We start from the raw sequence: 25,000 nt of genomic DNA on the forward strand, positions 1-25,000 counted from the left end.
TAGAAGAGGGCACTCGCCACAATCGTCTGGTAGAACATCTTCAGCATCTTATTGCAAATGTTGAAGGACGCCAGCCTTCTAAGGAAGTATAGTCGGCTCTGTCCTCTCTTGCACATAGCATCAGTATTGGCAGTCCAATTTATCATCCAGCTGCACCTCAAGGTATTTATAGATCTGCATCCTCTGCACACAGTCACCTCTGATGATCACTGGGTCCATGAGGGGCCTCCTAAAATCCACCACCAGCTCCTTGGTTTTGCTGGTGTTCAGTTGTAATGAGGATGAAAAGCAAGAATCAAGCCATCAGGGACGTCAGTAAAACCTTAGGATGACCAAAATCAACTGTATATGTATGAATATCATAAAGAAGAAAGAATGCACTGTGGGGGGCACACAGTAATCGCAAAGAAAGACCTGCACTGCTGATGACAGAAGAATCCTCACTATGGTGAAGAAAAAGCACCCAACACTTGTCTGACAGATCAGAAAAGTTCTTCAGGGTGTAGATGTGGATTTGTCAGAGACGACTATCAGCAGAAGACTTCAGGAACAGAAATATAGAGGACAACACTGCAAGATGCAAACCACTCGTTAGCCACAAAAACAGGATGGCCAGGTTACATTTTGTGAAAACATCCTAAAATTCTGGAAAAGGTCTTGTGGGGAGACAAGTCAAAGATGAACCTGCATCAGAGTGATAGCAAGAGCAAAGTATGAGATGAAAAGGAAAAGCCCAAGATCTAAAGTTGACCTCCTCATCTGTTAAACATGGCGGTGGGGGGCTGTGTTATGGCTTGGTCATGTTTCGCTGCCATTGGTCCTGGCACACTTCTCTTCATCGATGATAGAACTGCTAACGACAGTGGCACAATGAATTCTAATGTGTTTGGAAACTTCTGATCTGCTCAAATTCCAGTCAATGCTTCCAAAATTCATTGGACGGACGCTTCATCCTACAAGAAGATAATGATCCCAAACACACTGCTAAGTCAACATGGTAGTTTCTCACAGCTTAAAAATGGAAAGTTCTTGAATGGTCACGACTGTCACATAGTTTAAATCCAATTGAGCAGGCCTTCCATGTGCTGAAGAGAAAAACCTAAGGGGACAAGCCCCCTGAAATAAGCAGAAGCTGAAGATGGCTGCATTAGAGGTTTGGCAGAGCATCAACTGAGAAGATCATCAGCAACCTAGTGATGTCTTAAGAATCACAGACTTCAAGCAGTCATTGTATGCAGGAGATATGTGACAAAGTCCTAAATGTGATGACTTTAATAGACCTGCCATTTGCTGTGTCCCAAACATTATAAGCGCTATATAAATGTAATGAATTATTATTATTATTATTATTATGGTGCCCTGAAATGGGGGGCTGTGAAAAAAAAAAAAAACAAAAAAAAAAAAAAACTGTGTAATCGAAATGTATGCAGATACCCTGAAATGAAAGTTTGCAATGTGCATTTGAATCACCTCTGAATTGTTTGATTTGTAATTTTAAACAGTGGAGCAGAAGGAGAAATCGATGCAAAATGGGACCTTGTCCCAAACGTTATGGGGACATTTTGTACATAAAGGTAACTGTTATATTTGCTTGGTATGTTGAAAACACCATTGAGCCAATCTCTGTCAAATTTTCCCAATATTCCCCAATGTACAAGGGAAGGCCAAAATTTTACCCCTAGACCACTTTATTTAGTGACCGCACCTGCTCTTTATTAGGGATGTACCCCTAGGAGACACTTTTGGGACTTGGCACAGGCATGCAGAGTTACTCCCCACAATGAGTTTAATCAGAGAAACTTTGCTTTGGGTATGAATTTATTTAGTGTCTGCACCTGAACTTCATTCCATCCCGGGCAGCGGTAGGGACACTTGCTAATAATTTACATAAAAATGTCTTATAAAGTGACCACCCAGCACAACTCTGGCTCTTCCCTGTAGTGTGCTTTGAGCAGTTAACCCAGGCAAACTCTGTTGTATGTAAATTGTGAGACTGTTTCATCCTACGATGAATGCGTGTTTTTGTTTTTTAAATGGTTATCCATTTTGACATACTGTATGTATTGATGTGCACATATGAGGGTTGTTTAAAAAGTTTTCAACCCAACCTTGAAAAATTTATCTTTTGTATTGATTTTGTAAGTTAGCTTCTATAAATTTAAATACATAAACTTCAAGTTTCTAGTATTTGTGGTTTATAGTTTATTTTTCCTGTAACTAAAACCAAGTCAGTGTGTGCGTCTCAAACCACAAAATTTTCTCACGTTAAATAACCGTATGCCTTTGGAGACTCATTCTGGACCAGTTCACATATGTACAGTAATCCCTCACTTATCGCGGGAGATAGGTTCCAAGGCCGACCGCGATAACTGAATTTCCGCGAAGTAGGGACACTATATTTATTTAATTACTTAACGTGTATTTGGACGTTTTTAAACCCTCCCTGTATTGTTTACAACCCACCATTTACTCTATTAAAAACAGGGACAACTGCTAAGCAATATGAAATCGGTAGATAAGTTTACACTTACTGTATAGCGAAGTACACGTAGCAGCTTGTAGACGGTCATGACGTCGTCGACCTTGTTGCAAAGATTCCTAAAGCAGATTCCATCCAGACTACTGCCTTATCACGTCCACTTGCAACTCGTTTTGCACCCTGGTTAAAGGACACTGCGGCCGTAGATCTTATATGCTTTTCCTCCCTTTTAAATAAAAAGAATCGATGTCCTGCAGCGGTGTAGCTGTTCCCTTCCTTCAACATATCCAAAACTTTTACCTTTTCTGCAATCATTGGCATCTTCTGTTGGTGCTTGGACACGGCCCCTGAAGCATTAGCACATTAATGATGAATGAGTGAGATGAGACTTCCTGGTTAATGCAACACTCCATCGCCTGAGCCAATCAGCAGCACACAGGAACTTAACTGCGTGCTCTGATTGGGTAGCTTCTCAGCCATCCGCCAATAGCATCTCTTGTATGAAATCAACTGGGCAAACCAACTGAGGAAGCAAGTAAAAAGACCCATTGTCCGCAGAAACCCGTGAAGCAGCGAAAAATCCGCGTTATGTATTTAGATATGCTTACATATAAAATCCGCTAAGTCGTGAATCTGCGAAAAGTGAACCGCGAAGTAGCGAGGGATTACTGTACATCAAGATGAATCCACTTTTAATGGCATTATCAGCGATAAGAAAAAATAAGTATTGGGCAGGTTTAGGCTGAAATCTTTTTCACCTCCCTTCATATGCTATATATTATATAGTTACAGTTCACATAATACAATACACCCCCAAAATTCGCGGGGGTTACGTTCCTAGAGCACCCGCGAATTGTGAAAAACCGCAACTTTTGGATGTGGTTAAAAAGTGCCTTTTAAATGCTTATTTTTATAGTTTGAACCCTAAATACAGTATGCCCCCAAAGCACTATAATTTCGTTGCAAACTCAGCTTAATACATTAATACATAAAAATAGAATGTAAAGGTAAACCTGTCTACTGTACTGTACTGTTATGTCTCCCGCGGTGCTAGAATGTAAAATACCGATGTTACCGCTATACGTACTGTAATTCATGAAAGCGCGTTTTCGTTGGTATGCACTGTAGTTTTCTTTGTTATAAGTAGAGTAAATACATAATAATTTCATTTAATTAAAATACAGTAAAATGTACGGGTACTCACCAATGATGAATGATATTGATGATGATGATGATGAAGTAGCTGTGCAGTATGATGCACAGGATTTAAAACTCCTCGGGTGGGGCCTCTTCTTCAGGCGCTTCAGGAGGAGTCGTATCTTTGTACGGGTCTTCTTCTGGTGGGGTTTCATGTTGGCTTTTCTTTATAGGTTTCAGGAACATTGTGATAGGAAGTTGCTACATTGTCTCCTGTAGCGAACTGCTGGTATAATTTCCGTGCTTTCTCACGGATGATGTTACCATCCAAGGGGATGTTCTTCCTGCAGTCGGTGATCCACAGTGCCAAGGCAGATTCCATCCTAATGATATTTTTATTCCTTACGGTCGTTAACTTTTTGGCACTATCACAGAAACTTACAGATACAGTACTCCAGATTGCTGCTTCGTTCTTCTTTATGTAGCATGCGGTGCTTTCATTAATGCCATAGTGGCGCACTACTGCAGCATAACTTTTTAGTTCCCGGAGCAAATCCAGTAGTTCTCCTGGAGTGTTCTAAACTTCTTCTGGCGCTTAGGCTCAGTTCCAGAAGCCTTAGAAGGTGCAGGGCGATTCGAAGACATCGCGTGCGTTTAAGAATAACAAAACAGTAACAAAATGGAAAACACGAGGACACTCGGCTCTGAGACACATCACAAAACAGCAGTCAATCATCAGCAAGGAGAAATGAATAATGCTCTCGGATTGGCTACTTTCACCATCCCAAACCGCGGTGGTAAACCCACTCATCTGGAGACGCGTCACAAAGCAGCAGTCAATCAGCAGCATGGAGAAATGAATAACGCTCTCGGATTGGCTACTTTCACCATCCCAAACCGCGTTTCCCTCAGCGGTTGCTTCCTGTTCTCTCTACAGCACAGTATTGCCATGAAAAAAGCCATAAAAATTGCAGAAGATATTTGCGCCTTCCGCTAGCAATTAATAGTTGGGTTCTAAGAAAAAATCTGCGAACAACTAAGTCCGCGAACCCTGAACCGCGACTTTGCGGGGGTCGACTGTTGTTGTTATTCTTAAAGGCACAGTCATTGGAATTAAGCATCTAAGCATTTCACTATTTATACATGTAATTTGCATGTGACAAAGATGATTTAGTTATACAGAGCCTATAAAAATGTTCACCCCCTCCTTGTTATTATTATACACCACTGCATCCCTGTGCATTTAATTTGGCTGTTTTGGCACTGAACAACAGAATAAGACACTTTATTGTCAAAGTGAAAACAGATCACTGCTAAATGATCTAAATTCACTACAAATATAAAACACAAAATAATTGCTTCAAGTCAGGGTTTAGCAGATGGCAGCCATGACAGCCTTGAGTCTGCGTGCACAGGTTTTTCTCTCAGTCAGCTTTGCACATCTGCACCCTGACATTTTTCCCACATTCTTCTTTACAAAATTGCTCACCTTCTATCAAACTGCACATTGATCGTGAGTGAACATCCTTTTTTTTTCCAAGTCCAGCAGCAAATTCTGAAGACTAAGATCTGGCCACTCCTGGGCATTCACGTTGTTGTTTATAAGCCGTTCTTGTGTAGGCTTAGAAAGGCTTTCTCCTTGGTGGTGTTGTCTTGCTGGAAAACCAATCATCTCGCAAAGACACAGGTTTCTTGCAGACTACATTAGGTTTTCCTCCAGGATTTCCTACCTCACAGGCCAATAGGTCTGCTGCAGAGAATCATCCCTACAGCCTGATGCTGCCACCAAGATATTTAGATTTTGGCTTCATCAGAACATGGAGCCTTTTTCCAGCAGACTGTATCTCCCATTTTTCTTCCGGCAAACTCTAGTTGTTTTTTTTTTTAATTTATTTTTTTTTATATATAAAATAGTTTTTCTCTTTGCCACTCTTCAGTAGATCTGACTGGTGAGGCGCCTGGGCAGCATTTGTTGTCTCCTGCAGAATCTCTCCAATCTGATCCACTGTAGCTTGTCACTCCTTCAGAGTTTTCAGAGGTCTCTTGGTGATCCTCCTTCACTTGTCTTTTTCAGTTTGTGTGGTTGGTCTACTCTAGCAGATTTCCAGCTGTGCCTCACTCTCCATTTTTTAATTGAGTCCCGAATGAGGCACATTACCTGCGTTGTGAGGGAGAGTCAGTTACGGCACTACGGCCATGTGGCACATTTTCCCTAGGGTGATCCAGCCCGTAGGATCCTCATTGTTTGGGACCCGAGTGGCTGGACAAGGCTAAAGGGTTGCCCATGTAACACCTGGCTGCGGCAGATAGAGGGTCATTTCCAGAGGGAATTTGATGAGCAGTGCCTGGTTGTCTCCACACATACCGCTTAGAATTAAGGCCAAAAAGTTCTATCTTGGTCTCATCAGACCAGAGAATCTTATTTCTCACCATCTCAGAGTCCTTCAGGTGTCTTTTAGCAAACTCCATGTGGGCTGTCATGTGTCTTGCACTGAGGTATGTGTGGAGACAACCAGGCACTGCTCATCACTTGTCCAATACAGTCCCCACAGTGAAGCATGGCGGTGGCAGCATCATGCGGTGGGAGTGTTTTTCAGCTGCAGGGACAGGACGACTGGTTGCAATCGAGGGAAAGATGAATGCGGCCAAGTACAGGGATATCCTGGACAAAAACCTTCTCCAGAGTGCTAAGGACCTCAGACTGGGCCGAAGGTTTACCTTCCAACAAGACAATGACCCTAAGCACACAGCTAAAATAACGAAGGAGTGGCTTCACAACAACTCTGTGACTGTTCTTGAATGGCCCAGCCAGAGCCCTGACTTAAACCCAATTGAGCATCTCTGGAGAGACCTAAAAATGGCTGTCCACCAACGTTTACCATCCAACCTGACAGAACTGGAGAGGATCTGCAAGAAGGAATGGCAGAGGATCCCCAAATCCAGGTGTGAAAAACTTGTTGCATCTTTCCCAAGAAGACTCGTGGCTGTATTAGCTCAAAAGGGTGCTTCTACTAAATACTGAGCAAAGGGTCTGAATACTTAGGACCATGTGATATTTCAGTTTTTCTTTTTTAATAAATCTGCAACAATTTCAAAAATTCTTTTTTTTGGCTGTCAATATGGGGTGCTGTGTGTACTTTAATGAGGGAAAAAATTAATTTAAATGATTTTAGCAAATGGCTGCAAGATGACAAAGAGTGAAAAATTGAAGGGGGTCTGAATACTTTCCGTACCCACTGTGTATATATGTGTATATATATATATATATATATGTATTTGTGTATATGTATGGGTATTTGTGTATGTGTGTGTATATATATATATATATATATATATATATATATATATGTATGTATTTGTATGTATATATATATATGTATGTATTTGTATGTATATATATATATGTATGTATTTTTATGTATATATATATGTATGTATTTGTGTGTAATATATATAATATATATGTGGATAGCGCCTTGAGTACTGAGAAAAGCGCTATATAAATGTAATGAATTATTATGTGTGTGTGTGTGTGTGTATATGTATATATATATATATATATATATATATATGTATGTGTGTGTGTGTGTGTGTACAGTATGTATGTATTTGTATATGTACAGTATATACATATACTAGACAAAGAGCCCGTTTCGACAACGTAAGATGAAACGGGCACGAGTGGAATAGTAATAAGTATAAGCACCACAAACCTGATATAGGTGTATTGAATGAATGTGTAATTGAATCAGATTGCGTAATTAGGCCTGGAGCTGTAGTCGAAATCATCTTTCAGGCCTCTAGAGCTTTAATCGAAGTTGCCTTTCTCTTTGAATTTTCGCGGCCGTAAATCCGCCGCCAGCCGCGATGTTGGGGTTGGATGTCAGTCGAAGTCGCCTTTCTCTTTGGATTTTTGCGGCCGTAAATCCGCCGCCTGCCGTGATGTTGGTCTCGTAAGGTTTTTCAGCCAGCTGCGCAGAAGGCGACTGCGCATTCGGCTTCGGACGGACGGACCTGAGTGAGTGAGTGAGGCAGCTGGCGAATTATGTATTAAGATATGTTACATAGTTTACTGTATGTAACATTCTATGATCTGCTTCTCACAACTGAGAGAGCGTGGCGGATGTTTGCCGACTTGCAGATCAACCACATGCATTACCTGGTAGGTAACTACCCATACAATCAGATTTGTAGTTTTATATACTTAAACACACACATATATATTCTATTTATATTCTATATTATAGTATACCCTTTACAGTATATTATTTACTCTTTGTAATCTACTTACAAAGTTACTGTCCTATCATTTTTAATTATGCGCATGATTATGAATCAGCTAATTAAGGCATGGAGATTTGCAGCAACCAGGTTTTTTTTTTTTTTATAATTTAAATCACAATCCAAATATTAATTTTAGAGTATGACTTCACTTTTTTCAATGTGGATTTGAAGAAAAACAAGCTTTCAGCCTTCAAGTAACTTTAGATGAAATGTGGTAAATTATGTATTAAGTAGGAGTCTCTTGGCTCCAATACAAAAAATAAACAGTAAAAGTGATATGGACCTGACAGAATCCTTGAGAAGGCACTGCTATGAAAGAAAGTGCATTAACCCACAATTCCTATCCTCTGTTAAACTCTCACAGGCAAAAAATGGAGGAGTAGTTATCCACATTGGTCAATCTGATATTGCAAAGTTTCTGTTGTTCCATATTCAACAACACACCTGCTGTTATATTTAAATTTGTTAACCTCCAGTGTCATAAAGTAGGAAATTGTAGTCAGAAACCAAGCAGGAGTCAAACCTGAAAGTAACCTACTACAAATTTTAATTGAAAATGGAACAGTGTTTTGCTTCTTTTTAACAATTCATCAAAACCAAGACCTTGTAACAGTGGTAAAGTATTTTTTTAAAACAAGTGTCCAATTTCAGATGCTAACAAACATGCAATATCTGTGTACAAAGCAGTAGCCACAGTGGGTAGTTTAGCCAGGATACACCCACATCTTTAAGAGGGATGCCCACTGATCTTTTATGACCACAGAGAGGCAGGACCTCGATTTTTACATCTCATCTGAAGGATGGCACCATTTTTACAGCACAGTGTCCCCCAACACTGCACTGGGGAATTAGGATACACATTTAGACCACCATGTTAATGACCCCTGCTGACTTCACCAACACTACTTCCTGCAGCAACCCAAGGTTTTCCTGGTTGGTCTCCCATCCAAGTACTGGCTGGGCCTGAACATGCTTAGCTTCAGGTGGGTGACCTGCTCTGAAGTGCAGGCGGTATGGCTGCTGTCGGTATCTCATAAGCAGTGCAGATCCCACACTGACATACACATTGGGACTCAGGAAACATCCGGCAACATGACCACCCTCTATATATGTGGAAGGTGGCTTGTATTCATTTATTTTTTTATTAGTTAAAGTTGGAATGGAAAGACTTGTTTTTTTTGTTTTTTTTTATACATTTTTTTATAAAAATGTCAGCAAATATGAATGTATTTATAATGAACAGTCTCTAAAGTCACCAGGCTGTGAGCCTGTTGATTAGCAAGATTAAAGTTCAGCCTTTATGTCAACATCACATGCACTGTTTGGTGTAAACGTGCAGATAAATAGGTTAACCCATGAACAGTTTTCAGCACCCCCCCCCCCCTTTAATTTGTACCCTTGGGTGTATTTTACTTATTGACAGCGTCATCATGTAGGATATACAGTTTGACTGATATCCTTGCTGCCCCTCCCACACTCACTCAACCAGGTCCTGAAACAAGGCTTCCTAAAATGAATGCTTGACCCTTGAGAGCACTTTACCTTTTATTTGTCTTACGTGGTGTGGTGACTAAACAGACAGCCTGCTGACCACTAGGTTTGTAGTTCTAATTGTGAATTGAAATGTGAATTTCCCCTTGAGATTAATAAAGTAAGTATCTATCTATCTATCTATCTATCTATCTATCTATCTATCTATCTATCTATCTATCTATCTATCTATCTATCTATCTATCTATCTATCTATCTATCTATCTATCTATCTATCTATCTATCTATCTATCTATCTATCTATCTATCTATCTATCATACATATAGCACCTTTCAAATCTACAGTGCTTTCAGAAAGTATTCACAGCACATCACTTTTTCCACATTTTGTTATGTTACAGCCTTATTCCAAAATGGATTAAATTCATTTTTTTTCCTCAGAATTCTACACACAACACCCCATAATGAAAACATGAAAAAAGTTTACTTGAGATTTTTGCAAATTTATTAAAAATAAAAAAATTGAGAAAGCACATGTACATAAGTATTCACAGCCTTTGCCATGAAGCTGAAAATTGAGCTCAGGTGCATCCTGTTTCCCCTGATCATCCTTGAGATGTTTCTGCAGCTTCATTGGAGTCCACCTGTGGTCAATTCAGTTGACTGGACCTGATTTGGAAAGGCACACACCTGTCTATATAAGGTCCCACAGTTGACAGTTCATGTCAGAGCACAAACCAAGCATGAAGTCAAAGGAATTGTCTGTAGACCTCAGAGACAGGATTGTCTCGAGGCACAAATCTGGGGAAGGTTACAGAAAAATTTCTGCTGCTTTAATGGTCCCAATGAGCACAGTGGCCGCCATCATCTGTAAGTGAAAGAAGTTCGAAACCACCAGGACTCTTCCTAGAGCTGGCCGGCCATCTAAACTGAGCGATCAGGGGAGAAGGGCCTTAGTCAGGGAGGTGACCAAGAACCCGATGGTCACTCTGTCAGAGCTCCTGAGATCCTCTGTGGAGAGAGGAGAACCTTCCAGAAGGACAACCATCTCTGCAGCAATCCACCAATCAGGCCTATATGGTAGAGTGGCCAGACAGAAGCCACTCCTTAGTAAAAGGCACATGGCAGCCCGTCTGGAGTTTGCCAAAAGGCACCTGAAGGACTGTCAGACCATGAGAAAGAAAATTCTCTGGTCTGATGAGACAAAGATTGAACTCTTTGGTATGAATGCCAGGTGTCACGTTTGGAGGAAACCAGACACCGCTCATCACCAGGCCAATACCATCCCTACTGTGAAGCATGGTGGTGGCAGCATCATGCTGTGGGGATGTTTGTCAGCGGCAGGAACTGGGAGACTAGTCAGGATAAAAGGAAAGATGACTGTAGCAATGTACAGAGACATCCTGGATGAAAACCTGCTCCAGAGCGCTCTTGACCTCAGACTGGGGCGACGGTTCATCTTTCAGCAGGACAACGACCCTAAGCACACAGCCAAGATATCAAAGGAGTGGCTTCAGGACAACTCTGTGAATGTCCTTGAGTGGCCCAGCCAGAGCCCAGACTTGAATCTGATTGAACATCTCTGGAGAGATCTTAAAATGGCTGTGCACCGACGCTTCCCATCCAACCTGATGGAGCTTGAGAGGTGCTGCAAAGAGGAATGGGCGAAACTGGCCAAGGATAGGTGTGCCAAGCTTGTGGCATCATATTCAAAAAGACTTGAGGCTGGAATTGCTGCCAAAGGGGCATCGACAAAGTATTGAGCAAAGGCTGTGAATACTTATGTACATGGGATTTCTCAGCTTTTTTATTTTTAATAAATTTGCAAAAACCTCAAGTAAACTTTTTTCACGTTGTCATTATGGGGTGTTGTGTGTAGAATTCTGAGGAAAAAAATGAATTTAATCCATTTTGGAATAAGGCTGTAACATAACAAAATGTGGAAAAAGTGATGCGCTGTGAATACTTTCCGGATGCTCTCTCTCTCTATCTATCTATCTATCTATCTATCTATCTATCTATCTATCTATCTATCTATCTATCTATCTATCTATCTATCTATCTATCTATCTATCATATAGTGCTTTTTATTCTGTCTGTCTGCACCCTAAGCAGTGGCCACAGTTAGCTTCATCCCAATGAATAGTTTTTGAATGGTGCTGACAATAAAAAATATGATAGGCATTTTATAAAATAAATGTTAACTGGTTGTAGTTTGCCTAGAAATGGCAGGGCTTAGTACCATCCGCCATTGCTGTAATATTTTCTCAGTTTTCTTTTGTTTGGGTGATTGAGGTTTTTTTGTGAACTTACTGCACATCAATACCGAAGAGAGATGATGGCTGAACACAGAAAAGATTAGGAGATGGTTTTAGGATGGTGAATACTCACTTCAATTTATTTTCATCTTTGCAAGTCCTTTGCACTGCACACAATTTCAATTATCAGGTAATATAAAAATACAGTAGAATATGTACGCAGAAATATATATCTGTAGTTACACGCTTGTTTAAGTAAATGGGTGGAAACCTCATTTACTTAACCTGCTTAATCCAAGTTTGATGTTGCATGAGCTTTAGTCTAAGACTAGAAAGCTCCACTTTTTCTTTTTTATCCACACTACCTTGTCATCTTTAACCCCCCAAAACAAACTCTTGAAAATGTTCTCCAGAGCCATTGACTTCTGAACATGACACCTTATTGCTACATTGCAGATGAATGAAAGCAAAGTTTTGAAAACACAGCTGTAATCGTACTCTAACTGGTTTGTTCTTAGTACATGGCCCTTCCCCGATTGGATCCTGCACATTACAACGTCTCATTCAATGATTGATCAACCTTCACGGAAGAAAACCATATTCCAACATGGCAGACAGAGAGGAGTTACCTTCCATGGTGCTTGTTGTGTTGCTTACCTGTATGTGTCCAGATTGTGTTTTGTACAGTTTGACTGCTGCATACTTGTATTAAAGGCACATTTTTTATCAGTCATTACAGTTTCTATCGACTAGTGCCATTACTGTCACATCAAGGAGTTTTCCGTCAGTGCACGCATGCTCCCCTGTGTAGGCAATTGGCTTTGTGAGATTCATTTTTAGTTATTTTTGTGTGGGCGGAGTTACTTTTGTAAACAATGTGAAAACGCTTGTATCGATGGACATCATTTTCATTTTAATAAATGAAAAAGTAGTAATGTGGACAATAGCTTAGAGTTTTGATCACGACTCTTATTTTGATTTCACTCTTACTGCTTACGACAAAGTTCTTTTCTGTTTCCACCTGCTTTCTCTTACTCCTGCAAATGTTCCATCCTGCTCCCAACTGCATTCCTATTTCCATTCTAAAATGCACATGAATTGGACAACTTAACCTAAGTGGTTTATTAAATCTGGTAGAATTGTCAAGAAAGAAAATGAAAATACTCCAACCAGCAATCATTATCGTGCTTCTGCATGCATTACGATATCTGTAAAAATTCATTAACAAAATAAAAGAAATGCAACCCCATCACAAGTAAACCCCCTACTGTGTCCTCCTTTTCCAGCTATGTACTTTTACAGTGAAGCTGCAATGATTGGAATATTGATAAGTTCTAATAGTAAAATATCTTCTTGCTTTGTAGTGGGGTTGGGAAGATGGATGGATGGATATAATTTATGCTTTATTTTTCAAGAAGCTGCATTCTCGGAGGCTCATCAGTGCTCTAACCACCAACTCCTGACCACTAGAATAAAGGCTAATTACCCACATCTACTCACAAGTCATTTTTAGTCCTGTGCTCTAAACTCTTGATTCGGATCCTATGGATAGTGCAGGATTTCTGAGGGAATGCAGTTCTGTAGTACAGTATGCCACATCTATGGCAAAACTACAACTAACCCTGGCCAATGGAGCCAGTCTGTTGCATGGCATGTTAATCGATACCCAAACCCCTCAACTCACTCCTAAGTAAATGGCTCATGTTAGAGTCAACAGTTAACTAAACGCATTTCTTTACGGCGTGAAAGGAAAATCAGGGTACCCAGAGAGGACTCAAACAAGCATTGGTAAAATATGTAACTTCTGTACCATAAGCGACTGCGGTGGGTTGGCACCCTGCCTGGAATTGGTTCCTGCCTTGTGCCCTGTGTTGGCTGGGATTGGCTCCAGCAGACCCCCATGACCCTGTGTTCGGATTCAGCAGATTGGAATATGGATGGATGTACCATAAGCGATAGGGTCAGAATTTGAACCTAGTCTTTCCACACCTGGGAGGCAGCACTGTTTATCACAGCAGTTCCATGCTGCCCTACTTCAGTTAGGTTTTTATTGTAGCTAAATAATAACCATTTAAAGGAAAATTATGAATTTAATAATATAATGTGGATCAGCAACTGAGAAGACGACAACAGAACTCTACGTATATGCAATATGATTTTGACATGCTGGTTATCCAGCTCCACTAAGTTGTAGGCAAATGTTGATGACTCCACTAAATCATAGCAAAAGTTTCAACAACAGGTTTACGGCAGGATGGATGAACTGAATAAAAAGCCAAACATAATTGGACAGAACCAATTCTACCCCTGTTTCTCCACTGTGAACTTTTGAAGACAACCGATAACTTCCAAGGTAGGAGAAACTTAAATCAGTGCCAGTGACGACATATATGATGACGTGACAGCCCAGATTTCAAAGGCAAGTGCCACCTTTGGCGACATAAGCACATCTCTCTAACTATCAAGGGGCGAGTCTACAATGCTATTGTATAGATGTGAAACTGGGTCAGTGCGTGCTGATGACCTGCTCTGCTTACAGGATTTTAACCACTGGTGCTTGAGGAGCATCGGACACTTCAGATGGGGACAGAAGATGAACAACAACCAAGAACACCTTCGGACACAACCTTGCAAGACCTTGTGTTTCAGTTTCTCTTGTGGTATCTTGGACAGGTTTTTCAAATGGATAAGAAAAGACTACCTCTCCTCCTCCAGCACCCCTCCCCACAACAAGCAGATGAAATGGCTGTATGGCAGCTTTGTCACATTATCTATCATAAAGTGTGTCACTGTTGGTGATGATAGTGAGTAAAAGCCAATGGTATAATCTGCACAATCATTGAACAGCAATATGAACAGCAGCACCTCAACAAACATATGCTCTGCTAAATGAAAATGAGTTTTCAGCCTTGATGTAAACGCTGAAACCAACAAGATGTCTCATATGTTTATACGGATCATTACCGAATTTGACAGCCCTACAGCTAAAGGCCCTGTCCCTTTCAGCAGTTTTGAAATTTAAGACGATGACCACCCTATTCTCTGAGTATTTGCTTTGGAATGTAACAGGCATTAACTGGGCTGAAACCATTGTTTGAAATGGTTTTACATTCTTCTCTGTGTTCTGCTTTTGATGTTCACTACTGTTTTGAATGAACAAGAGCATGTTCACCCTGTGATGGACTGACGCCTTGTCCATGGGGATTGTTTCTGCCTTGCACACTATGTTGGTTGGGATAGACTGCAGTCCCCCAAGACCCCTGCTCAGGATGAAGTGGGCTTAGAAAATGGTGTGCTATAATTATTTGAGCACCCTGTCAGTAGAGCGTTTCAGCATTCAGTTCTGTGTGATATGAATGGATGAATAAACTTTTCTTTATCCTGGATCAATGTTTCCCAACCAGTGGGACGTGGCCATCCCCTGACAAAACCACCATCTATCCGGTCTGATGATCATGCTCGACTCACAGTGGCAGCATTTTAGGTGGATTGGGGCGACTCTGAACGACCTCTCCAACCTCTGATCTGATGATCGCGGTCGATTCACCAAAGAGGGAAAGCATAGACAATTGCAACTTGATTCATCTAACACTCTGTGATCGCACGGGACCCAAGCCATCCCCTCCCCTGCTTTGATGATGATCATGAACCCTGGTGGGTTGAAAACACACTGACATGTGAAAAATTGGGTCGTGACACCGCAAAGGTTGGGAAACATTGTCCTAGATATTAAGAAACGTTAATTTAATAAGTCCTTGTAGCCTGGAGGGTGCAAATCTCAGTGTATAAATGTAACCATTGATTCAATAAGCACACTATATAATGTCTAATTTCCGTGTGGATTCAACAAAGCTAAATATCAAGGCTGGTGTTGCTTTACTATTTGCAGAATTATGGTTTTGTGCTTTGCCACTGATACCATAGAGTCCTGCTGCCTGAATTGGATTAATCGGGTTAAGAAAGTGAAATTATATATCCATCTGTTGTTTTGCTTGAAGATGTTAATGGCACAACTGAAGAAGTATCATTCAGTTTTATTGATATTTACTTTGTGTGTGTGTGTGTATTATATTATATAGCTAATTGTTACCTGCATATAAATAATCTCCTAAATGAAATAAAATACATATATATATGATATCAGACATAATGTATGTTGTGGTCTAGGAAAAGTGCTCCTGGACTAGAAATACAATATAATCACCCAGGTATGTTTTTGTACTTTTGCAATGAGAATAAAGGATCTGTGTATTATCTTTATCAATGTCTAGGTGTTTAGTCTCAATTGTATTTACATTTTTTTTCTTTACGTTTGTGACAGCGTTTCTGTGGTGAAGACTGTCTCTGCAAATGTGCCCTGTAACGGTTTTACAGCTAATTAAAAACATTTAAAGTACGCCATTTATTAGACCAGTTGTCAGAGAAATATTGCCCAGCCCTGGCAGAACATATTAGCCCAATACATTGTGCTCACTTTATCATAAACCTGCTGGGGATGCTGTGATGTACAGCATTGTCACTACAGATCTATTGTGAGAAAGCTTCCGCCACATACAGCTCCATGCCATTAATTTATAGCAGTAAACAATGTGTAGCGCTCCGGCTGTGGCAAAGCGCGATTTACCCCCCCCCTTTTCTTTTTTTTTTAATGAGGTGGATGTTATTACTGCAATAAATCAGTGCAATCGTATAATGTATAATTCAATGTGTGTATTCCCTCTGTAGCTTCTCTAAGTAAGCCAATAGTGTATCACTGTCAGTAGCACATTCCGGCTAGTGGGACATGCTATACCTGCTTTTGGTGTGTGCTTTGTTGAACAATCTGCTTCAGATTTCAGGAGAGCTCACAGAAATAAAGGACGTCTGCAGCAGCTTTCCTTCTATGCGCCTCAATTGTTACAATTGCAGCAGGGATCAATATCGTGCCTCCTAGATGGATTTCCAACTGACACTGCTATTGTCTGCAAAGGGTAGAATCGATACAAATTGGGTTTGGCTTAATATTCAAAAAGGCATCCTTCTGCTTCAATCGATTCTGAGCTGTATCATTAAGAGAGTAATAAAAATTGAGCTGGATCAAAATTATTTTTAAAAATGACTAAATAAATAATGGTGGAAAATCAATGAAGATTTGGTTTAAAAAGAAATTAAGGGGTAATGTAATTTATGGGTTGCAGTGTCATTGAACAGAATGTGTAAGAGGATTCCAAAAGGTACATGCACGCTACATAATAAGCATTTCTAATGAGGTAAATGATACAAATTAAACTACAACGCAATTAAGTCTAGATCGCAGCCAGGGCTTAATAAAAAATGTCGCAGTGCCACTGTCTCTTTCCTGCACTGCTTGTTGTAACGGTAATGCTTTCCATTCATTTTCTAAGCCCCTTAATCCAATTAAGGGTCTTCCTTAATAGCATCAGGTACAAGGTGGGGATCAGCTTAGTATGCATCATCAGGTTTTAACATAAATTAATATTCTCTAACCCAGATAATGATGTTTGAGATCCCAAGATAGATCGATAGATATGAAAGGCACTATATAATAGATAGCTATGAAAACCATTATACGATAGATAGGAAAGGCACTATATGATTGATAGATAAATAAAAGCGATTATATGATTTATAGTTGGATAGATAAAAGGCACAATAGATAGATAAAGGTGCTATTTGATTGATAGAGAGATAGATAAAAGGCACTATATAATTGATAGATAAAGAGGCATGGGCGGCACAGTGGCGCAGTGGGTAGCGCTGCTGCCTCGCAGTAAGGAGACCTGTGGTTCGCTTCCTGGGTCCTCCCTGCATGGAATTTGCATGGTCTCCCCGTGTCTGCGTGGGTTTCCTCCCACAGTCCAAAGACATGCAGGTTAGGTGGATTGGCGATCCTAAATTGACCCTAGTGTGTGCTTGGTGTGTGTGTGCCCTGCGGTGGGTTGGCGCCCTGCCCAGGGTTTGTTTCCTGCCTTGTGCCCTGTGTTGCCTGGGATTGGCTCCAGCAGACCCCCGTGACCCTGTAGTTAGGATATAGCGGGTTGGATGATGGATGATTAAAGAGGCACTATATGATAGATAAATAAATGGCACTCTGTGAATAAATAGACAGATGGGAAGGGAACTATTTGATTGATAGGCAGATAGATCAATACTATAGATTAACAGTATATTGTACAATAGATCAGTGGTCCCCAAAGTCAGTCCTGGTGACCCACTGTGGCTGTGGGTTTTTATTCCATTCAGATTCACAATCAGTGATAATAATTGATCTGATTTATTTATCTGGTCTTTTTTTCTCTTCTCTTATTCTGCACTAAGAAAAGCAAAGCAGTATGATTTTGACATTTATAAGACATCTAGAAATATTTCTATGCTTGCTACAGCTTTAAATGTTTAATTCTCTTTTTGTCGTTTTCTGACTGTTTTGTCCTTTTTCTGTGTAGTTTGCTCCCTTCATTGTCTCCAAATAATGACAGTTAAAAATGGGCAGAGCAGACACCCAGGCACACAACACTGAATGAAGGATGAAAGGCTTCAACTAGTTCAATGGCAGACCCACTAATTAGTAAATGAAGGATTAAATAACTAGAACAGGTAGAATACCAGGATGAAAATATTGTTAACAACTGAAAATCCCCATATAATCGCTTGGTTAGGCAAGGAGTCCAGAAAATAGAGAAGTTGATTGAAACAAAAACCTATAGCCTCAGAGGATCTCCAGGACTGAGTTTAGATGGATTGATATGAAAAATGAGTAATATGCTATACAATAGGTCAGGGGTGTTAAACTCCAATCCTGGAGGGCCGCAGTGGCTGCAGTTTTTCATTCTAACCGTTTTCTTAATTAGTGACTCATTTTTGCTGCTAATTAATGTTTGCCTTCATTTTATTTGACTTGCTTTTTAAGACTCAGACACCTTAATTGTTTCTTTTTCCTTAATTAGCAGCCAAACAATCATGAGATACAAAACGAGCCATCACATTACCAGCAGCTGGTGTCCATCATGCAGTATTAGAAAATAAATAAAGGTGAAGTTCTTAGCCAGTTTTGGTAGCCAGGGATCTGTCTACTAAGGCACCTGCCTTTGACTACCTCTTGGGCTCCTTTTGTAGGTGCTAGACCCACTGGATGATAGACATGTATTGCTCCTTTGGGCTGTTCCTGGCCGGTTCCTATGGGTATAGGCCCAACCAGGAAGCTCCTGCCAACGAGCCAAGGCTTGTTTTCTCTTTTCTGCATGAGGTAATTGAACCACACTTGTTCAGGTCTCTCACATAGAACCAACATGCCTCAGGTTGACCCTGCCAGGAGCAGATGCCCTGGACAATATTGTTACTAGGATCACTGGTTCACACAAACCTGTCCATCACGATAAGGTGGTGATTCACAGAGTTGTACTGTAGTGACTGAAAGAACTAGAATGCAGACACAAGCACCAGAAACTGAGAGATTAGTTGCCTTAGCCAGGCCTGAGAACACCTCTGTATCCCCCTGGAACCGTTGGAGAAGGTTGCAGGAAAAAGGGATGTCTGGGCATCATTAATAATAATAATAATAATAATTCATTACATTTATATAGCGCTTTTCTCAGTACTCAAAGCGCTATCCACACAGGGAGGAACTGGGAAGCGAACCCACAATCTTCCACAGTCTCCTTACTGCAAAGCAGCAGCACTACCACTGCGCCACCTGTGAGGACTTTGATTACCCTGATGCCTTGTGACCCAGACCCAGATAAGTGTCAGAAGATGGATGGGTAAAGTTGTTAGTAATGTTTATCTACTGAGGTCCACAAAACATTTTGACTTTGCTTTTAGGAAAAGAAAACAACTGTTTTGAAAATGTCTGCTGTGGTGGAATGAATGCACCAACAGGCCATGGAGTTAAAATTGGGTTTAATTAACAATAAGAATTGGCTTCTAATTAAGAAACTCTTTGGAGTGAAATTAGGTGACGTTTGAGGCCTCAACTTAGCTGGTCATGTGTTAGCTCACTTTACGTCTTGCCAGCAGCCACACCACATGTATTTCAGAAGAGGTCATCCACCTGAAGCTAAGCATGTACTTGAAGAGGAGACCATCTATTAAAAGCTTGGGTTCCTGCTGGTACTGTAGAGGTGTTAGTGAAGACAGCAAGGGGCGCTTACCCTCTAGTCTGTGTGTGGAACCCAATGCCCCAGTGCAGTGTTGTGGACACTGTTGATGTAAATATGGTGCTGTCCTTTGGATGAGACATATAAATGAGGTCTTGACTTTCTGTGGTTATAAACGATCCCTGGGCATTCTTCATAAAGAGTTGGGTCTTTCCTTATGTCCTGGCTAATTTGCCCACCATGGTCTAGTTTTTCTGAAACACTGAAGTTATCTTCGTATGCTGTAAAGTGCATAGGTATCACATTTTCAATGGTGTAATCAAAATAAAATAAGAGTGATTTAACTATTTAGGAAAACTAAAACCCTATGCTTCTTTTTTTTTTTTTTTCAGCCCATTGGAGCACTCAATCCAAAGAGAGCAGCATTTTTCTCTGAGCGCTTTGACACTTGGGAAGATGATCAAGTACCAAAGTTTCACTACGGCACCCATTACTCAACTTCCAGCTTCACACTTATGTGGCTTTTAAGAGTTGTAAGTACTACTGTTGACAAATGTCCACTTTGAATGTATAGAACTCAAAATGAGAGACATGTTTATCACTTGATCCAGTTAGCGTAAGGCCATGTCACATTAGATGACTTTTCCAGCTGCACATTTCGTTCACATTATGTTAGCAAGTTGGTGGCAGTCACGACATGCTCCTGTAACTACCAGTCACAAAGTCTGGCTTCCCCGGATGGTCACTGCAGTTAGTCTTTGACTCTCCCCAAAAAAATAAAACAGGTTTGATTTCGTCTTAAGTCACAAGGGGCAGGCTCTGAATGCAAGAGAGTTGACAACCAATGAATGCTCACCCAGATGTGATAATGTCTTTGTCACTGGAAAGTTTGTATAATGTCACAAACCCTTCAGGCTTCTCCTTGAACATTGCACAGCGTGTTCTTAAAATCATTTTAAAGGGTATCCATGTCACTGATACTTCATTTCTTTGTACCCATTTCTAGCTTCAACAAATCATCTTGTATTGGTCCATGTTCTGCTTATGAAGTTTAATATGGTTGGAGTCATTACAGGAACTTAAACATATCAGAATCAGAATATTTTTGTGGGTATTAAAAAATAGAATATAGTAATTAAATAAGATTGGGAACTGAAACTCCTACTACCTAGAAGTCTGTGCAACACTATTACAACAACAACAACATTTATTTATATAGCACATTTTCATACAAAAAGTAGCTCAATGTGCTTTACATAATGAAGAAAAGAAAAATAAAAGACAAAATAAGAAATTAAAATAAGACAACATTAGTTAACATAGAAAAGGGGTAAGGTCCGATGGCCAGGGTGGACAGAAAAAACAAAAAAAAACTCCAGAAAGCTGGAGAAAAAAATAAAATCTGTAGGGGTTCCAGGCCACGAGACCACCCAGTCCCCTCTGGGCATTCTACCTAACATAAATGAAATAGTCCTCTTTGTAGTTAGGGTTCTCATGGAGTCACTTGATGGTGATGGTCATACAGACTTCTGGCTTTTAATCCATCCATCATTGTTGGAATATCATGGTGCTTTGGGCGCAACCACAAAAAGGACACCGGAAAAGGAAACAGAAGAGAGAGTAGGAGTTAGTACAGATTTTGAATGAATAGTTATTATAATGAATTGGATATATAGAGTATGTATTAGACAGATTAATAGACAGATAGAACTTTATTTGTCCCCAAGGGAAATTTTTTGTACAGAAGATCTTTAAGATAATATATATATGCACACTATGGCCTAAACCTGCTCCAGGATGACTAAAAGGAAAGAAGACTTCTGACTTTGTAGTCCCAGTCCCAGGGAGGCATCATACAGGTGTATTGTTGTTGGTATAAAGGAGTCCCCAGCTCGTTTCTTGACGCACTTCTGCTGAATAATTTGTTGGCTGAAAGTCCTCAGTGTTGGTGTGTCAGAGAGAGGATGTGCAGCATTGTTCACAATAGCAATCAGTTTTATCTTCTGTAATAATGACAAAAGACAAGCATAAAGGTTTGGGGTGTTTAGCCCTGTATACTGTAACAAATAAGGTCAGAATTCTCAACAAAATCATCAGACACATAGGGATGGGTAGACAGACAACTTATAAGGTTGGACCGGAAATTAAAAAGTGGGATGCTGGAAAAGCATGGTGGTGGATAGGAGGTTGACGTCATCAAACGGGGGCCAGAGGGCAGAAAGGGACCCGGAAGTGTTGCGGCTCTTTTAGTCGTCCGGGCGATGATATGGCGGTGGTGCTTCATTCTTTCTACAGAAATAAGAAGAGTATGCTACCGTTGTCCCCCAGAATGACTTGTTGCGGTGCTCATCGGGTCCTTAAGCTGCTCCCCATGCGCTCGTGGGCGACACATCATTCTTTCCTTCGCTGCAACCTCAGGAGCAGGGTCCAGAGTGTATCCCATAACTGAACCTTGTTGATTCAGTGGGCCTCTCTGTGATGTCACCAGCCTAGCACACCACATCATAGAAAATCACACTGGCCATCACAAAGTTATAGAAGATAAGAAGGATGTCACTTTTTGTATTAAAGGAACGGAGTCTCCTAAAAGAAAGAGCCTGCTCTCCCCTTTCTTATTTAGTTCCACTCTGTTTCAAGACCACTCCAACCTCTCATTGATGTGGACCACCTCCACATCTGCTCCTTGAATAGGGATTGGACGCAGAGGTTCTTTGGTACAGCAAAGTAAATCAGCAGATCAATGCTTTAGGTGATGTTAAGAGACTCACTCAGGGCCACACACCAAGTAAGTGGCGAGATTGAGTGTGGATAGCTCCTAAAGGACATTTCACATCACAAGACTTTTCTAGTTATTTTCAGTTGTAACCTTCATTTACATAATCTTAGCGAATTATAGGCATGCACCGGCACACTCCCATGAACAGCAGCCGTCTAATCTGGAATACTCAGCAACTCAGTCCAGCTAGCCTGCAACTTGCCCCGACAGGTTTGATTTTGACTTTTGTCTTTGGGGTGGGCTTTGTGTTTTTTGTGAGAGCCAACAACAAATCAGCACTCACCCAGAAATGTATTTGGTGGAGTGGTGGGTCTGAGGCTTGGGATCTGCACTGGCAATCGGAAGGTTGCCGGTTCGAATCCCTTAAATGCCAAAAGAGACTCTGCTCTGTTGGGCCCTTGAGCAAGGCCCTTAACCTGCAATTGCTGAGCGCTTTTAGTAGTGAGAAAAGCGCTATATAAATGCAAAGAATTATTATTATTATTGCTTATAATGCAGCAACAAGGAATAAGGAATACAGGTACAGTAATCACTCCTCGATCGCGGGGGTTGTGTTCCAGAACCCCCCGCGAAAGGTGAAAATCCGCGAATTAGAAACCATATGTTTATATGGTTATTTTTATATTGTCATGCGTGGGTCACAGATTTGCACAGAAACACAGGAGGTTATAGAGAGACAGGAACTTTATTCAAACACTGCAAACAAACATTTGTCTCTTTTTCAAAAGTTTAAACTGTGCTCCATGACAAGACAGAGATGACAGTTCCGTCTCACAGTTAAAAGAATGCAAACATATCTTCCTCTTCAAAGGAGTGCGCGTCAGGAACAGAGAATGTCAGAGAGAGAGAGAGAAAAGCAAACAATCAAAAATCAATAGGGCTGTTTGGCTTTTAAGTATGCGAAGCACCGCCGTATAAAGCAGCTGCAAGGAAGAGAGCAATGTGAAGGTAGTCTTTCAGCATTTTTTAGAGGAGCGTCTGTATCCTCTAGGCCAGTGTGCGAACAGCCCCCCTGCTCACACCCCCTCCGTCAGGAGCAGAGAATGTCAGAGAGAGTGAGAAACAGAGAAAAACAAACAATCAAAAATCAATACGTGCCATTCAAGCTTTGAAGTATGCGAAACACCGTGCGGGAAGCATGTCGCTTGACAAAGCCGGAAGGGAGCAATGTGAAGATAATCTTTCAGCATTTTTAGATGAGCGTCCGTATCGTCTAGGGGTGCGAACAGCCCCCCTGCTCACACCCCCTCTGTCAGGAGCAGAGAATGTCAGAGCAAGAGAGAGAGAAAAGTAAACAATCAAAAATCAATATGTGCTGTTTGATCTTTTAAGTATGCGAAGCACCGTGCAGGAAGCATATCGCTTGATAAAGCATCCACATGTAAGCCCAGCAAGGATGGCAGCAATGTGTGAAGGTAATCTTTCAGCGTTTTTTGAGGAGCAGCCATATCCTCTAGGGGTGCGAACAGCCCCTGTGCTCACAATATATTTGAGGAGTTTTATTTAATACGTAATACGCGCTCTGGTTGGGTAGCTTCTCAGCCATCTGCCAATAGCGTCCCTTGTATGAAATCAACTGGGCAAACCAACTGAGGAAGCATGTACCAGAAATTAAAAGACCCATTGTCCGCAGAAATCTGCGAACCAGCAAAAAATCTGCGATATATATTTAATATGCTTACATATAAAATCCGCGATAGAGTGAAGCCGTGAAAGTCAAAGCGCGATATAGCGAGGGATTACTGTATTTTGACTTCAAAAACAGCAGAGAAGCTCATCTGTGATGCCTCATGTTTTGTTTACCATGAGAAGAATGGGCGGGAAAAGCCAGAGATTACAGCTAAACTCACCTTACCTGTTAACCCCTCATACAGCACCGGGCTCTAACAGGCAGCACATTGTTGGCTATCACAATAAGGGGCAACCATGAGTGTGCTAAAAGGTCGGCACACAGTCAGTAAATTTGACATTGAGTCATGTAAATTGACATGGTCTGGCAACGAGACTGGCTATGTAGTCAGCAACTCTGACATAACCTACAACTAGAAGTCATCTAATTTGACATGGGTTTAAGCCTCACGTTCACGCAAGTGTATTAAAAAGTTAGTTCATCATCATTTACTTTTTTTTTTTTTTTTTTTATACCTTTTTTTTTTTTTTGCATTTACAGTAATTACTTATTACATCATTCTTTTTTTGTGTATTTTCAGGAGCCGTTCACAACGTTTTTCCTAAATTTGCAAGGCGGAAAGTTTGACCATGCGGATAGAACCTTTTCTTCGGTGTCAAGGGCTTGGCGTAACTGCCAGAGAGACACTTCTGATGTGAAGGTAAGAAATGCATAAGTAATAGTAATTGTTTAGTAATGTCTCCCGTTTGAAGTGTATAACTTAGTAGTATAAACAGGGGGTAAAAATAGGTTTACAGTTGTGAGTATGTGAAACACAGAGTTTAGTCTTGTATGATTATGTATTAATTATTG

General features: G+C 40.7%; 1 protein-coding gene across 3 annotated transcripts in view; it reads left to right on the forward strand.

The window, feature by feature from the left end:
* Positions 1–25,000, forward strand: part of lrba (LPS responsive beige-like anchor protein) — an 830,448-nt gene that overhangs the window by 527,301 nt on the left and 278,147 nt on the right. For all 3 annotated transcript variants that reach the window (XM_051928096.1, XM_051928098.1, XM_051928097.1), the window contains exons 44-45: positions 20,135–20,275; positions 24,729–24,848. In XM_051928096.1, the coding sequence (XP_051784056.1) occupies positions 20,135–20,275; positions 24,729–24,848 (261 nt within the window). The remainder of the gene's footprint in view (positions 1–20,134; positions 20,276–24,728; positions 24,849–25,000) is intronic.

This window comes from Erpetoichthys calabaricus, chromosome 5, assembly GCF_900747795.2.
Source record: "Erpetoichthys calabaricus chromosome 5, fErpCal1.3, whole genome shotgun sequence".
NCBI classification, from domain to species: domain Eukaryota; kingdom Metazoa; phylum Chordata; class Cladistia; order Polypteriformes; family Polypteridae; genus Erpetoichthys; species Erpetoichthys calabaricus.